The sequence below is a fragment of the Mucor mucedo genome, assembly GCF_025094135.1.
Source record: "Mucor mucedo strain NRRL 3635 chromosome Unknown EV154scaffold_83, whole genome shotgun sequence".
NCBI lineage: Eukaryota > Fungi > Mucoromycota > Mucoromycetes > Mucorales > Mucoraceae > Mucor > Mucor mucedo.
This window is the reverse complement of record NW_026252367.1, coordinates 1-14,425: the sequence shown is the minus strand read 5'-3', so window position 1 is coordinate 14,425 and position 14,425 is coordinate 1. Positions and strand designations below refer to the sequence as shown.

At 35.4% G+C, this 14,425-nt stretch overlaps 5 protein-coding genes across 5 annotated transcripts; 3 read left to right on the top strand and 2 right to left on the bottom strand.

Moving 5' to 3' along the window:
* The first annotated feature begins 1,483 nt into the window (after window positions 1-1,483).
* On the top strand, window positions 1,484-3,263 carry EV154DRAFT_553690 (uncharacterized protein). Its single transcript, XM_051605142.1, has 10 exons — window positions 1,484-1,649; window positions 1,715-1,756; window positions 1,808-1,966; window positions 2,059-2,113; window positions 2,180-2,371; window positions 2,436-2,694; window positions 2,751-2,807; window positions 2,864-3,024; window positions 3,086-3,089; window positions 3,148-3,263. Exons 1-10 carry the CDS (start codon window positions 1,607-1,609, stop codon window positions 3,184-3,186), a joined length of 1,011 nt encoding a protein of 336 aa, XP_051454993.1. The 5' UTR covers window positions 1,484-1,606; the 3' UTR covers window positions 3,187-3,263.
* Window positions 3,264-5,467, bottom strand: EV154DRAFT_517087 (Dak1 domain-containing protein). The gene is made up of 5 exons (XM_051602459.1): window positions 5,315-5,467; window positions 5,219-5,247; window positions 5,085-5,154; window positions 4,014-5,033; window positions 3,264-3,924 (listed from the first exon to the last, which is right to left on the bottom strand). The coding sequence occupies exons 1-5, from the start codon at window positions 5,328-5,330 to the stop codon at window positions 3,722-3,724; spliced, it is 1,338 nt and encodes a 445-aa protein (XP_051454992.1). The 5' UTR covers window positions 5,331-5,467; the 3' UTR covers window positions 3,264-3,721.
* Window positions 5,468-6,045: 578 nt separating this feature from the next.
* EV154DRAFT_425407 (cyclin-domain-containing protein) lies at window positions 6,046-6,950 on the top strand (the record flags this gene model as incomplete). The annotated part of the gene is made up of 2 exons (XM_051596242.1): window positions 6,046-6,148; window positions 6,220-6,950. The coding sequence occupies 2 exons, from the start codon at window positions 6,046-6,048 to the stop codon at window positions 6,948-6,950; spliced, it is 834 nt and encodes a 277-aa protein (XP_051454991.1).
* Window positions 6,951-8,641: 1,691 nt separating this feature from the next.
* On the bottom strand, window positions 8,642-10,063 carry EV154DRAFT_593605 (aspartate aminotransferase; the record flags this gene model as incomplete). The annotated part of the gene is made up of 4 exons (XM_051606951.1): window positions 8,642-9,087; window positions 9,158-9,523; window positions 9,593-9,836; window positions 9,896-10,063. The coding sequence occupies 4 exons, from the start codon at window positions 10,061-10,063 to the stop codon at window positions 8,642-8,644; spliced, it is 1,224 nt and encodes a 407-aa protein (XP_051454990.1).
* A 1,554-nt stretch (window positions 10,064-11,617) lies between these two features.
* Window positions 11,618-13,409, top strand: EV154DRAFT_553686 (uncharacterized protein; the record flags this gene model as incomplete). Its single annotated transcript, XM_051605141.1, has 7 exons — window positions 11,618-11,641; window positions 11,697-11,707; window positions 11,769-11,801; window positions 11,867-12,104; window positions 12,171-12,331; window positions 12,405-13,282; window positions 13,354-13,409. 7 exons carry the CDS (start codon window positions 11,618-11,620, stop codon window positions 13,407-13,409), a joined length of 1,401 nt encoding a protein of 466 aa, XP_051454989.1.
* Between the last annotated feature and the right edge of the window lie 1,016 nt (window positions 13,410-14,425).

The window sequence follows — 14,425 nt, the reverse complement described above, 5'->3', positions numbered from 1 at the left end:
CTATGGTAACAGAAAAACTTGTGAGCTGAATATATATATATATATTTTATCATTATGTCTCAAATTCGCGTCTACTTTGTAACTGAGGCCATCTTTTTTTTTTTTTAAGAAAACAATTATATGTAAGATATTCAAACTTTGAAATGATTCAAGGTGACACGTGGTAACCAACTACACATATAATAAAATAAAACTCACGTATCTACTGCGCAAAAACTGCGCAATAGTAACATCTTATTGGTCCTATTCTTTGGATGACAGATAAAATCACTGTGTACTTCTTTTCTGGATTTAGAATGAAAAAAAAAAATGATTCATAATTTATCCCACTTTTACATATATTGCAAAGCATGAATATATAGAATAACTGTAACACATGGGTTGGACAAAGATCAATAAACAACAATAAACAAAAGAAAGAGATCGGCATTTGCTATAAATAACACTGAATTGATTGAAAGTGGGAAACTGTTTCGAACAGTGGGAACAATTTTAACGTAAGAGGGTTGATTGGACGCGGGCCTACTAATTACGTAAAGGATGCACAGTAATAACTGATTGAGAACATAACAATAAGCTAATGCATGGATGTATTAACCGCTTCCAAACGACCAAGGAAAAATTGTTGCCGAATACATTGTATGGTATCGTGAGAAAGATACGGGTAATTGTGCTACCCCATTTTTTTTATTTCCAAAATTATCAAGCAGAGAAAAAAAAGTTTTTCTATCTTTTTTTTTTCTTGTTAGTTATGGTTGTTTGCCAAGTTTGTATATAGAATGTGTTTATTCAGGGCGCAATTGCATTATTTTCTATTGAGTCTTAAAATGCTAGTCAAAATATAGACATATCAAATGAAACTCATCAGCTAGCCAATATATAGACACTCATGATCTTTGCATGGTGGTGGTGTGTGCTCTCATGCAATTAATCTTGTGAATGGATATTTGTTGCACAATAGTCACGAAATTAAACAAAAACAAAATCAGAATCCAAGAGTGAAAAAAAAGAGAGAGACAGTTGAAGCGTTTGTTTTGCTGAAGAGATGCGCATGTTTTGTAAAAAGTGTACCACATAAACATTGAAGCGTGTATGGAATGAGATAAAAGAGATAAGATCCTTACAAAAAAAAAAAAAAAAAAAAAAAAACCTCCCCGTGCTAAAAAGCAAGAGACAGGTATGTTACATCTGGTATCACCTGATACCCTTTTTTATTTTTGATGGAGAGAGAGAGAGAAAGAGAAAGAGAAAGAAGCGTCACGTATACACGTGTTAAATACATCAGTGAAGATCCATTCCTATGTGGTTGTATGTGTATACAACTGATAAAAAGGGGCCTATATTCAGATTTATTTGACACTGTAACCCACTGTGGTTAAATGGTCCTAAAGGGTCGTTGCTTATGCAAGCTTGTTATGTATTTACATGGAAAAATGACCTATTTATTTCGCACCCCAGAGTTACCTTTTCAGGATGTTTGAAACACCGATATGCGTTACTCTTTTTTGCTTCTAACTTTCTCCTTTTTTTTTGTTCTTTTTCTTTTCTAAACATTTTTTCTTTTTAACCTCCTTTCCTATAAAATATAGATACAAAAAAAAAAAGAATGGATGTGGATGCGAAATCAAAACGAAAAAAGGTGTCTTTAGGTTTGTAATGAGAACAGAAAAGAAAATCAACTGTAGTTTAGTAATTAATACATGTAGTTTTATAGCTTGTGTGTTTTGTAGAAGATCACACATGACTTGTGACGAAGGTATATTTTATAGAGTGGAAAAAAAAAAGTTAAAATAACATGCATCATCAGGTCGACCTTGTCAACGATGTTTGAAACGAAATATAGGATCCATGTGTCACGATGAAGCTAAATCCACCGTGAAAAAAGTCTTGAACCACGAAAAACGAAAGAATAGCTCCAGCAGCTGCAGTGAAAGCAGCAGTAGTGAAGGAAGCACAGCATGGACTGGTAAAGAAATTATTATTATGATTGGGGGGAGATATATAAAGAAGGTTTTTTTATATATATATTATATTTTCTCACACACCAACAATACTTAGAGCCTACTCCGACACGGAGGAATCCACTTGGTAACAGCGAAGTTCATATTTTAAAGTAAAGAGCACATATATAGACATATATATAAATATATATATTTAGTGTACTTATATTCAACTTTAGCGAATTTATTGATGGCATGTCAAAAAAGAATGATGTACAAGACCAATTCTTTTTAACCGCAGCAGATCCAAAAGATGGCAACTTAGAAGATCGATTGAACGAAGTGATTAATGCGAAGTACCAAGCGGGCTTTTTAAAGCCATATAATTATGTCAATGGATACGCTCGACTTCAACGCTACATGGAACAACAGTAAGAACAAGCAAAAAAGTGGGCCAACAAAAAAAAAGGGCTAACAAAATAACAATAATAATAGTATGTCATCTGACAGTCGACAACGTATTTTAAATGTAATGGGCATGTTCCGACCTACTTTCCGTGATGTTGCACAATCCTTGACGGACATTGATTTAATACTGGTAGAAGAGTCGTTCGAACGCTTATTATTGGATTACGATCGAGTATTTAGTGCCATGGCTATTCCTGCATGTTTATGGCGAAGAACAGGCGAGATTTACAAGGGAAACAAAGAGTTTGCAGATCTGATCAATGTACCATTTGATAAACTACGCGATGTAAGATGGCATACTTTTTAATATTATGTATTCGTGTTCTAAATGTATTTTTTTAGGGACAATTGTGTATTTATGAAATCATGGCTGAAGACTCCATTGTGAATTATTGGGAGGTAACAAAAACAATATTGGACAAATTTTTAAACAGGTGACTTAAAAATCACTATAGAAATATGGAAACATAGCATTTGACCCTAAACAAAAAGCTGTCTTGACTTCATGCCTACTCAATTATCAATTAAGTCCTGATGAAGAACCACCAAAAAAGAGAAAGAACCTTGCCATGTCCTGTTGCTTTTCTTTTACTGTGAGACGAGATAAATTTAACATGTAAGTTTTTTTTTTCCATTGTTATGACTAAAATAAACTAAACTTTCCTTTTATATCATAGTCCGGTACGAATAAAAAGCATGGGAGAGGAAAAGACTTACTCAACACCCTTTTTTTTTGTAGACTGTTATCATTGGCAATTTCTTACCAATAGAATCGTAATACCCCTCCTCCTTCAACCTCTTATTTTTTCTTGTACATATCTCAAATTAAAACGATCTTTCTTTATTATTAAACATGTTGAGACATACCAGCTAGTAATTGAGCTAGACCATATGCACCAGGATCAGGAATATCTGCACCCAGGACTTGGTCATTAGAAAGATAAGATGAGCGACCTAATTGAGCAGCCAAATGAGTGGTGCTTTGGGCACCCTTTCGAGCAGCTTCCACTGCTTCAGATAAATTATTACCCGGCGTATTCAAAGTCTCAATAAAGGGACAGAGTGTATCCATAAGCGTACGGTCACCAACACGTGCTTTGGTGTAAGTCATTAAAGTCGCCAAGGCATGACGTGCTGCTGCTACCCAGACCGATGCATCCACCGCAGGTTTGGCGTGCTTTAAAAGCCCGCCGGCTAATGCATTTAAAAAAATACAATAAATGGCGGATGAAGTTCCACCCACGGATTGTTCAATGGTGTCTGCCATACCCAACACCGTTTTTGGGGCCGAATTTAGATTGTAAGAGGACAAATCACTTAATATGGCTATGGAACGGTGAGGTTAGTTTAATTATATACAGGAAATAAGAGTTTTCACCTTGTGCCGCAGTTTTTAATGTCTGCCCACAATCACCATCCCCTAAAACAGTATCATAATCAGTAATACGAGGCTCAGCTTCAATCACGGCTTCCGCAGCTCCACGAATAGCAGCTTCCATTACGTCTGGGTCACTGACTAATAATAATAATAATAATAAAACAAATAATAAATACAGGTTAAGCGAGTGGGCGTGGGTATATTTATATATATAATTTTTATTTCACCTTGTCCCATAAAATCATCCACTGTATGCTCAGTTTTCTTTAGTTTGGATGGATTACCAAGAATCTCTGTTGAAAAGGAAACAGCGGGTGCAGAAGGCCAACCAGGGATAGAGATGGGTTGATCCAATAGGTCCAACATCATGTGATCCTTGACGGATAATAAGGTGATGGAAAAGCCAGGCATATTTAAGCTGGTAACAAATGGACCCACTAGAACACGTTCCAAGTGTAGATAAGGCATATGTAGCACATAATCCACTGCTTCCTTTACAGCCAAAGATAACTCTAGTTGAGCAATACCACCCAAATTATTTACAAGCATGATGATCGAATTCTTTTTATCGGTGTCTAAATTCAAATAAGAACGATCCTCATCATCCTGATCCAAAAGCATGTGCATCATCTTGTTCACCAGGTCTTTTGCAGACATCATGTCCGTCTTTAAAAACCCATTTTCATTATGAATACCCATGCCTATCTCCAGTTCATTAGGAGCTAAGCAACTAAAAGAAGAAGAGCCGGGTACATGACAATGATCAAAGGCAACACCTAAGGTAGCGGCATTTTCTATTACATGCTGCACCATTTCTTTTACTTTTTCCAAGGAAGCGCCTCTCGAAGCTAAAGCACCTGCTAATTTAACGGCTAATGCCGTAGCAGCCATCCCACGTCGGCCTACTTTTCCTCCTTTGGTTTTACCCACAGAGATATCATCACCTACGGCAATTAATTCAACCTTAATACCCAAGGCTTTGGCTCTTTCCACAGCCAGACCGAAATTGAGACAATCGCCTGTATAATTCATGATGATGACCAGTGTACCATGAGGAGATTGCACACGTTGAATGGCAGCCAAGACTTGACTGGATGAAGGAGAAGCAAATACATGACCAGATACACTGGCGGCCAAACCTCCATTTCCTACAAAACTAGCGTAACCTGGCTCGTGACCAGATCCACCACCTGAAACAAGGGTGACTTGTTTCGAGGCCATTTCATCCACATTGGTATAGTAAACAACTGTTCGAAAGAGTTAGTTTGTCTGTCTATTTACTTATTGTTTAGGAAAACCTTTTTCTTTCTCCAAGATACGAATGTTTGGATTGGTATAACATAGGCCCTGAAGACTCTCTGTGACCAACTAGGGGGAGAGAAGGGGAGGGGTTAGATCAGAATACGTTACAAAGATAGACGAAATAACTTACTGTCTCTGGTGTATTTAGGATATGCTTTGCTAAATGAATAATAAAAAATGATTCAGACACGTGTATAGAGATATATGAAATCAACAGAAATTTTACCAGCAGTGTGATTCATTATTAAAAAGAAAAAGCTGTTTTAGTAAAATCAATGCGACTCACACACACGGTTAAACTAAATAAATTTGGGGGTGTTGCGTCACAGCCATATATTATGATTATTTGCTGCGCCACGAGATTGTGAGAGAGTGTGAGTTGAGTTTGGGAGAACCAATAGATGTGGAACCCCTTTTTAACTGCGGCTATTTTTTTCCTTTTTTCTTTTTTTTTTTCTTTTTTATACTTCTTCAATGAAATATTCACCACTCTAAACAGCCCTTTCTCAACAACAAAAAACCCAGATAAACACCAAAAAAAAAAAAAAAATATTAATACAGCCAAACACCTTTTAAACTTTTTTTCCAATTTAAACATCAACTCCACTTCTATTTCCCATTTCCCCAATGAATATTTCTAGTCGTCAGTAGACTATAATCTCTCTTTCTCTCTTTCTCCCAAAAAAAAAAAAAAAAAAAAAAAAAAAAACTCAGTTCAACTTACGTTATATTTTTTTTTTTTTAACAACCTATTTCATATAAAAAGAAAAAAAAAACCTCACTCTTTTTCCTCTTTCATCTACAACATCTCAACTTTTTATTTTTTTATTTCCTCTTTTCCTCTCCTTTTGAACACCCATTTTCAATATTAAAAGAAGAAGAAGAAGAAGAATATAAAAAACTAAAAGTTCTATTAAACAAATGACAAATGCTCCAATCCCACCACCAACCGCCACGATGGCCCACCAAGCAAACGATGGCGAAGCGCACTGCGAAAAATACCGACAATTCATGGATTCATCCGTACAGGAACGTACGTTTATGATTGAGAAACTCGTTGGTAAGCCCTTCACTAAAAGCAAGTTGTAAACCAACTATGATTTTTTAACAGAAGTAAGGACATCATTTTAGAAACCTTTGCCAATGTGATTGATTCTATTTGGAACCCGAAATTAAACGATCCAAAAATCAAAGTCATGCCAACTCGCTTATTCTGTAATCAAATATTGAAACGAAGCAAAGCAACTTACTCCACTTTACAAATCAGTTTATTCTACATCTTTCGTGTAAAAAAAATCGTTCATGACAAATTAAGATTAAAAGGTAACATGCAGACCAGCCAACAAGACGACCTGATGTGCTGCGGACGACGCATGTTTCTCGCATCCTTAATGGTAGCATCCAAGTATTTACACGACAAAAATTATCACAACAAGGCATGGGCTAAAATCACTGGTCTCGATATCAAGGAAATTAATGCTGCGGAAATGGCTTTTTTGACCCTCATCGATTACCGTTTATTTGTCAGTAAACCTACCTTTGACAGATGGTATACTCAGATTCACAGTCATATCCAAAAGAGTTACATTCATCAACAACCTAACCCTACTGCTGTTCAACAAGGACAACAAATCACTATCAAGCAAACACCGTTGTCATCGCAACAAGTGCAACAACAGACTTTGCTTCATTTGACAGATTATCCTTCACCGCCTCCTGACCCATTAGCTCCATCGCCCGTTAACACCAAATGTTATCAATCAAACTCCTTTGGCATGCTTTCTCCACCTCTTCAACCTATCGGTTCAAAGAGACCTTCTGAAGTGGATCACGATCAATCAACGAACAAACGCACCTGTTAACAAAAAAAAAAAAACTCACTATTATATCCTCTCTTACAAACTTTTTTTTTTACTCACTTTTTTTTTTCTCTTTTTTTTTCACAACACTCACATTTGTACAATATTTACATTCTTTTGGTATACAATCTTATTAAAATACCATCTCACCCAAAAATAATGTCTATATTGTTTGCAATCCTTCTTCCAAAAAAAAACAAAAAAAATAAACTGCCTTTCTTTTTTAAATCGCCGGTAAATCCCATTGTTTATTAATATTCTTTTAACTGCGGATTAAAAGAGAAAGACCATATTTATACATCATTTCCGAAAAAAAAAAAAATAGTAAATCTTGGCAAATGACACTAGAAATGTGCTACATCTTTTTTAGCTGGTCTATGCCCGTATGATACTTGACACGCACGGATTTAGTGGCTAACCCTGTTTAAATGTTCACTTAGATTAATACAAAATGGCCTGTGGTTTGCTTTCGGTGAATGAAAAAAAGTGTAGCACTGTGCTAAAAAAAAAAAAAGCACTTCTCTTTAGCCAAGACAGATGCATAAAAATGATTGGTGGAAACTAAAAATAAATATCACAGGGCTCTAGCAGCTTCCACTGTCCTACCGTCCAATCATTCGAGCAACGAGAACCAGCTTCGTCAACAAATGCACCATCACTTTGGTAGTTGGAGGATATATAGCCTGTAGTTAAGTATGTGTTTTATACGCATAAAAAAAAAACAATATCACCATTTGTCTCTAGTTCTTTTTCTTCTTTAGATGCTAATCGAAAAGAGATAAATTCAAGATAATTACTTATTGATATAATTTAAACAGCTATACTACATAACTTGGATAGATTATTAGTATATATCGTACCTTATAAAGGGTGTCAACCACAAGAAAGTAGACATGTAATTATGGAAATGTGGCAGATCTATGTAATAACACTATCTTTAAATCTACAACAGACTGCGTAAATAGCGGAGGAAAAAAAAGCAGTAAGTTGTTCAGGTAAACTTTTGTTGTAAAGTCGTAAAGACGACACCGACCGAGGTCAACGTTAAAAGATTATCTTAGGGCATTGAGTATACCTTACACTTTAAATCAGCACGCGAATCTCGTGTTGAACAAAGCAATGAAGGTTCATCCTCATGGTTAATTCGTTGATGGTAAGTACATCCTTGCAGACTGGATATGCAAACAAGTGGTACAACTTTGACAGGACACAGCCGAAAAGAAGTGAATGATAACTCGAAAACGGTTGTTTCCTCAGCATTTGACAGTCTTGATCAAACTCTTTCACTATAGCCCCTCAATAATACTTAAACAAGCAACTTTTGACCTCCAAGCTTTCATTAGTTAACCATACAGACGTACAAGGGGGGAAGTACGCCTTGTCTTTTAAACGAGATATCATCAAAACAATTCAGCGTTATTTTTATGTTATCACTCAACAATAAACACCAAGCATCAACTACCAAAGTGATTGTGTGTTTGATGACGAAGGTGGTTCTCAAATGACTTGTGACATTCATTTTTTAATCTTTCATCATCATTTTTATGAAGAGGCCAGTTTCCAAGGTTTGGTTGTACCACTTACAGATATGCGATCATGTGTACTACGCGAAAATCTGATTGTAATCACCGGGATTGAGAAGTGGGCCAATGAAAATGCATGCTGCGATTTTTTTATCTTTTTTATTTTTAAAATTAAACGTTACGAACAACGTCGTCGATGGATTTAGCCAAATAAGCAACATTTTTAGTGGAGACACCGGCCATAGAGATACGACCATTACCGGTCATGTAAATATGATATTTCTCCTTGAGAACTTGAACCTGTTGAGGGCTTAAACCAGTGAAAGAGAACATACCAATTTGATCAGTGATATGGTTCCAAGTACCTGGGGTCTTGAGCTCAATAAGATGGTTATAAAGAGCATGTCTCATCTCAATAATACGATGAGACATATACTTCAAGTTATCCTTCCACTCAGCATATAAAGCTTCATCATTCAAAACAATATCAACAATACGTGCACCAAAGGCAGGAGGATTAGAGATTTCGGAACGTTGAAGCTTTTCGAATTGAGAAAACACACGCTTGGCGTCTTCAGATGTCTTTGCCACAATGGTCAAGTTACCGGCACGTTCACCTAGTTTGTGCAACGATTCATTAGTTCATGTAAAAAAAAAAAAAATGATTATATGTTATTAGTAATTTACCATAGAGACCAAAGTTCTTTGCGAAAGATTGACAAACAAACAATTCAAAACCTTGTTCAACAAAATAACGGACAGCCCATGCGTCATTGTCCAAATCGCCCGAAGCAAAACCTTGATAAGCACAATCAAAGAAGGGGAAAAGGTTCTTCTCACGCATCAGTTGAGCAATACCCTTCCATTGGTCATGTGTAGGATCAACACCGGTGGGGTTATGAGCACAAGGATGGAGCAAAAAGATGGATCCTTCGGGTGCATCACGTAATGATTGTAATAAACCTTCATAGTCTAAACCACGGGTTTCAGGGTTCCAATAAGGATATTCCTCTACCTCAAATCCTACCAAACTGAAAATACTACGATGGTTGGCTGTAATTGATATTTTTTTTTTGTTTTAATAAACAATTCTCATTCTCTTATAAACACTTTAACACTTACCCCATGTAGGGTTGGAGATGTAGCACTTCTTGCTCTTCTTGTAGAATTGTTGAAGGAAAAGAGCACCAGTGTGATTAGCACCAGTACCAGAAATGGTTTGAACAGCAGCAAAGCGGCCTTCCTTAATAGCAGGACTATCCTCACCCAAAATCAATCTGGCAGCGGCGTGTGTGTAAGAGGGTTGACCGGCAATGGGTTGATATTCATGATCGAGACTTTCATCATTGAATAAGATGGTCTTGGCCTAATATAATAAAGTAAGTAACAACAACAACAATGACGCATATAAACAGATAGACGCACCTTCTTAACAACAGGGAGTACATAGGGTTTCATGTCGTCGGTACGGAAAGCACCAACACCAATGTTAATCTTGTTAGGATCAGTGTCTGACTTGTATGTAGCAGTCAAGTGAAAGATGGCATCTGGTGGTGCTTGGGGAACTTCTTGAAAGACAGAGGCGTCTACCATTGAAAGAATGTTAGTTTTTCTCCCTTGCTTTACGTGTTTTTTTCTTAAGAAAAACACCCTTGTTTAGTCCTTACGAGTCATGTTGGTGAGGTGGTGGTTAATTTGGTTTAGACGTTGAGAAGGAGAACGGGACATGTCGAAAAACTTGCGGGTTTTTATTTACAATTTTTTTTTTTTTTTTTTTTTTTACTCGGCGTACGTGAGTCAGGGCGTCACTATAAATAAACAATAAGGTTTAAAAAATCATCTCATTTAAATATTCCCTTAAAATATTACCTCTTTACACAAAGAAAAATAGAAAATATAAAGAAAACAGAAAAAGAGTGAGAAAAAGATTATGCTATTTTGTAACCATTTTTTATCTTTTTGCTAAATTCCATTCTCCACCTAATTAATATTAAGTAAGTCTGATTACATTTTTTTTATTAAATACACATGTGAAAGCAGCATAAAAAAACAATCCTTGTTCTTTTCTGGCGTGGGAAAGACGTTAAAAACTGGAAATTGCGTTACTAGCAGTCACATCATGCTGCATTAAAACATCGAAATTAATCCTATCTTGAAGAATGTTACAAGGTTTGGTCTGAATCAATTCAATACTCAATGCTTTTTTCACTTTAATCATTTGTCCTGTATCTACACGCATACATGCTCACATAAACAATAGAACATGATATGCTGCTTTAATGTCAGATTCTAATAGATGCAAAAAAAAAGAGATCTGAAATAGTTTTAGCCTAACTTTTTTATCAGCATCTAGTAAAAATCACTAGCTTTCATTTGGCTTTTTGTCAGGTTGGGATTGCTGATCATTTTAACTAATTGGGTTTAATAGAGGGTGATGTATTGTTGTTAAGGAATTTGCCATAGTGACGCAGTTATCGGTGGGTTGATAAGGAACAGCTGAACCTTTCTTGAGCCATAAGATCATCCTAGTTTGGTCTTAATAAGTTACATGCAGTCATTTGTATATATATCCACTACAACCGAACGTATTTTAAAATAGGCGATTAAAAATGTAACGTGGTTTACTGTGATAAACCATGAACTCGGTAATCTTCGTACGTCATTTTTTTTATTTATTTTTTGCTAGAGTGTACAAATTATTTATAGAAACGACTACACCACCACCACGTTTTTTGTACCTGTGAATATTCATAGAACATTTGTCAACTGGGGGGGGGGGGAGGCACGCAATTTTTAAAATGAATTCGAACTCCATGGTTTGACGTCCCCCATACTCGGCATTATTGCCGATCTTTTTTAGAAAACACAAAATTTCTTTGTGTCAATCCCCGTCACAGAAAATAGCAAATGGCAGTGTAGCATTTTCTTTTAAAGGATTTAAAAGAAAGAAAAGCAAAAAAAAAGAAGGTGTCATTATTTTGTAGATGCTAAAAATATATGTACTCTTCGCTTTTCTATCTTGGCAAAAATAAAGTACCATATACTATTCGCTAAACTCTATTTTCAATTAATATATAAAAGACTGTTATTTCTATCGTTCTCTCCCATCTCATCCACCTCCTTTTTATTTTTATTTTCAACAATTACATGAAACCATCTAGTTCCAATACTGTAAGTGCTACCCTAGAAATATGTACATGTATAATGTATTAACCGATATTACTAGTATAATCCAATGTGAGTTATTTCCAATTTATGTCGCTATAAAGCTGATTTTTATGTATTCATTTTACTCTAGCTCTCCCATTGAACCCGAGAATCCAGCCGTCAAGTAAGACATTCTATATATAAATCCTACTCTATAGAAAAACTCACTCTTTTTTTTTGTGAAACAAGTCATGCCATCATTGTAAAAAGTAGTAATACAAAGTCGCGTGTAGAGACACAAATTAAAATGACCCTTCAACTTGTCGGTAATCAATGGTCTTGGCTTCGAGTGCATGAATCTTTGCTCTCAAAGAAAAAAATAAATCGACAAATCAAAGAAAATGAATTACATTTAGAAGCGTTTGTGGTGGCGGATAGTAACCCAAACCAAAAAGTCAGCATGTGTCAAGGTTGTGTCAGAAGAGAGGTAAAATATTAAATCTTTTTTCTTCTTCTCTTGCTCATACTATCGGTTGTTTATTATTTTATATAGCGCAAAAGAGCACAGAGAAGAAAAAAACCTGTAGTAGATGACCGACAAAGAATCTTGTTGTTTAATTGTGATCCATTGATTGATTTCTCTCACGGTGAAGCGGTATTATTAACTCGCATTACTTGTTACTGTCGTCACCATAACGAGCGCATAGGGTTTCGGTAAAGAGATAAAGTTTTGTTGTGATTTATGCTTTTCAATTTTTTTTTTTTTTACATACTAACTTTTATTTAGTATTCAGTTTAGAATGAGGAATGATAAGGGCGTCGTAATTGCAACAGGCGAGTCATCTCCCATCATGGTCACAGATGATCATAAGAGTTATACCAGTCCCCCTGAAAAAAAATACAGTGTCTTCCCTACCCCATCCCATGTATCATGCAGTGCTGTCGAAACTCATCAAGCCATAATACACCGGCCACCTGTTATCCACCTTCCAATTTTAGATTCAATCACTCCTTGCCGAGGTTCTGGATGGGGTGGTCAAAAAGTCACCATTATTGGTTTTGGATTTCATGGCTATTTAGTTCCTATGTTTAACAAACGAGAAGCTATTGTACTTGGTTGGTCATCCACTGAAATGCATTGTATTTTACCGCCAGCGGAGCAATCTGGACCAGTGATTGTATCTTTTAAGCATCAAACATTAAATACAACACACCCATTGTTTTATTATACCGAACAAGAGAATACGAGTATTCTTGATCTTGCGATGAAAATAACAGGAATTCAAAATCATATTGCTAGTCATTCGTTGGAGATGGATGTGATTCAACTCCTTTCTGAAAGTCAGGCATATGTCTTGAATGCAACAACAGATGGTGGACAGACACTATTGCATTTGGCGAGCTATTTCAATTATACACACTTGATAAAGTTTTTAATCGCAAGGGATTTAAGCTTGGTGTATTTGCAAGATCATAATGGATTATCGGCACTTCATTTTGGTTGTCTTAGGAAATCCTCAGAAGCCATGTGCACCTTGCTAAAATGGGGTGCTTCTATTGCATTAAAGTCTGTCATTGGTACTCCCATGGATATTGTCTCTACTTTGTTGACGCGTGATATCACAATAGATAAAACAGAAAGTGATTGGATACCTAATTTGTTCAGTAAATTTGTTTTTCTAGACAGGAAAAAAAATTGTTTCTATTAAATGGATTAACATTTTTTTTTCTTTTAGTTAACATGGCAACTGAATATTATGATTCTAATATGAGACTTATGAATCGATGTTAAATTAAGCCGTTGTGTAAAAGCTACAGTTTGAAATGATAAAAAGGGTTACGTCTACCCATTGTGTCTCTTCTTTTTTTTTTTTTTAATCAATCCACTCACGTGTATGTATATTTAAAAGAGTTGGTATTTTTTTGCTGTTCAAACAATAATAAAAATAAATGCTGAGTAGTTATTATGGATTCAAAAAAAAACACAAGTTGGAATGCATTGAAAGATATTGTGTTCAAGAGCTCTCTTTTATATCGTAGTATGACGTCTTGTGAGATCAGGATGCTTATATTTATTAAGCAAAGCGCAATATTGGGCTTTAGCTTAAAGAAAAATTTATTTTAGTTACAAGTAAACTTTTTCTCTCACTTCACACATGTTAAATAGATTTAAAGCAAGATTTATTTTATTCGGCCAAAGTCTACATAGTGGATAAAAAAATGAAAACGATTCTGCTTGGTGATATTTGAAAATAACCGTAAAAAAATGTGTCATACCTATCTACATACTATAATTCAGGGTTTTGTGTGGTATTGTGATCGAGCACGTACTCTGATAGAATTCTATCATCAAGTCTTAGTTCCTCTTTGATAACCTCTCTTTAAATCATGTTGTATTACTTTTTGGATCTAGATACTAGTGCTCTCTATTTCATGGGTTGTCGTATCTACTCGTATTAAAACAAATACAATTGCAATTTAGCTCTTGTCATTGTAACAAGTATTCTAGTGAATATCATTGCTATTGTTTATAGGCAGACAATACCAGACCAACCCAGCATTCAGTCAGCAATTACAGCTTACACTCAGATTTTTAAGTTGCTGTGTAACACATATAGCTTGATAAGTAACTTCTTTACTTGACTATAGCTAAGGTATTAAAATCACTATTAATGCTCGATCTTCTCGACCTTGGGTCGAGATTTGTATGTTTGGTTGTAAAAAGTAAGTATCCATTAATTCATACTCTATTTCTTTATACTCTTTATTAGCAGTATACTCTTTATTAGCAGTATACTTATATCAATA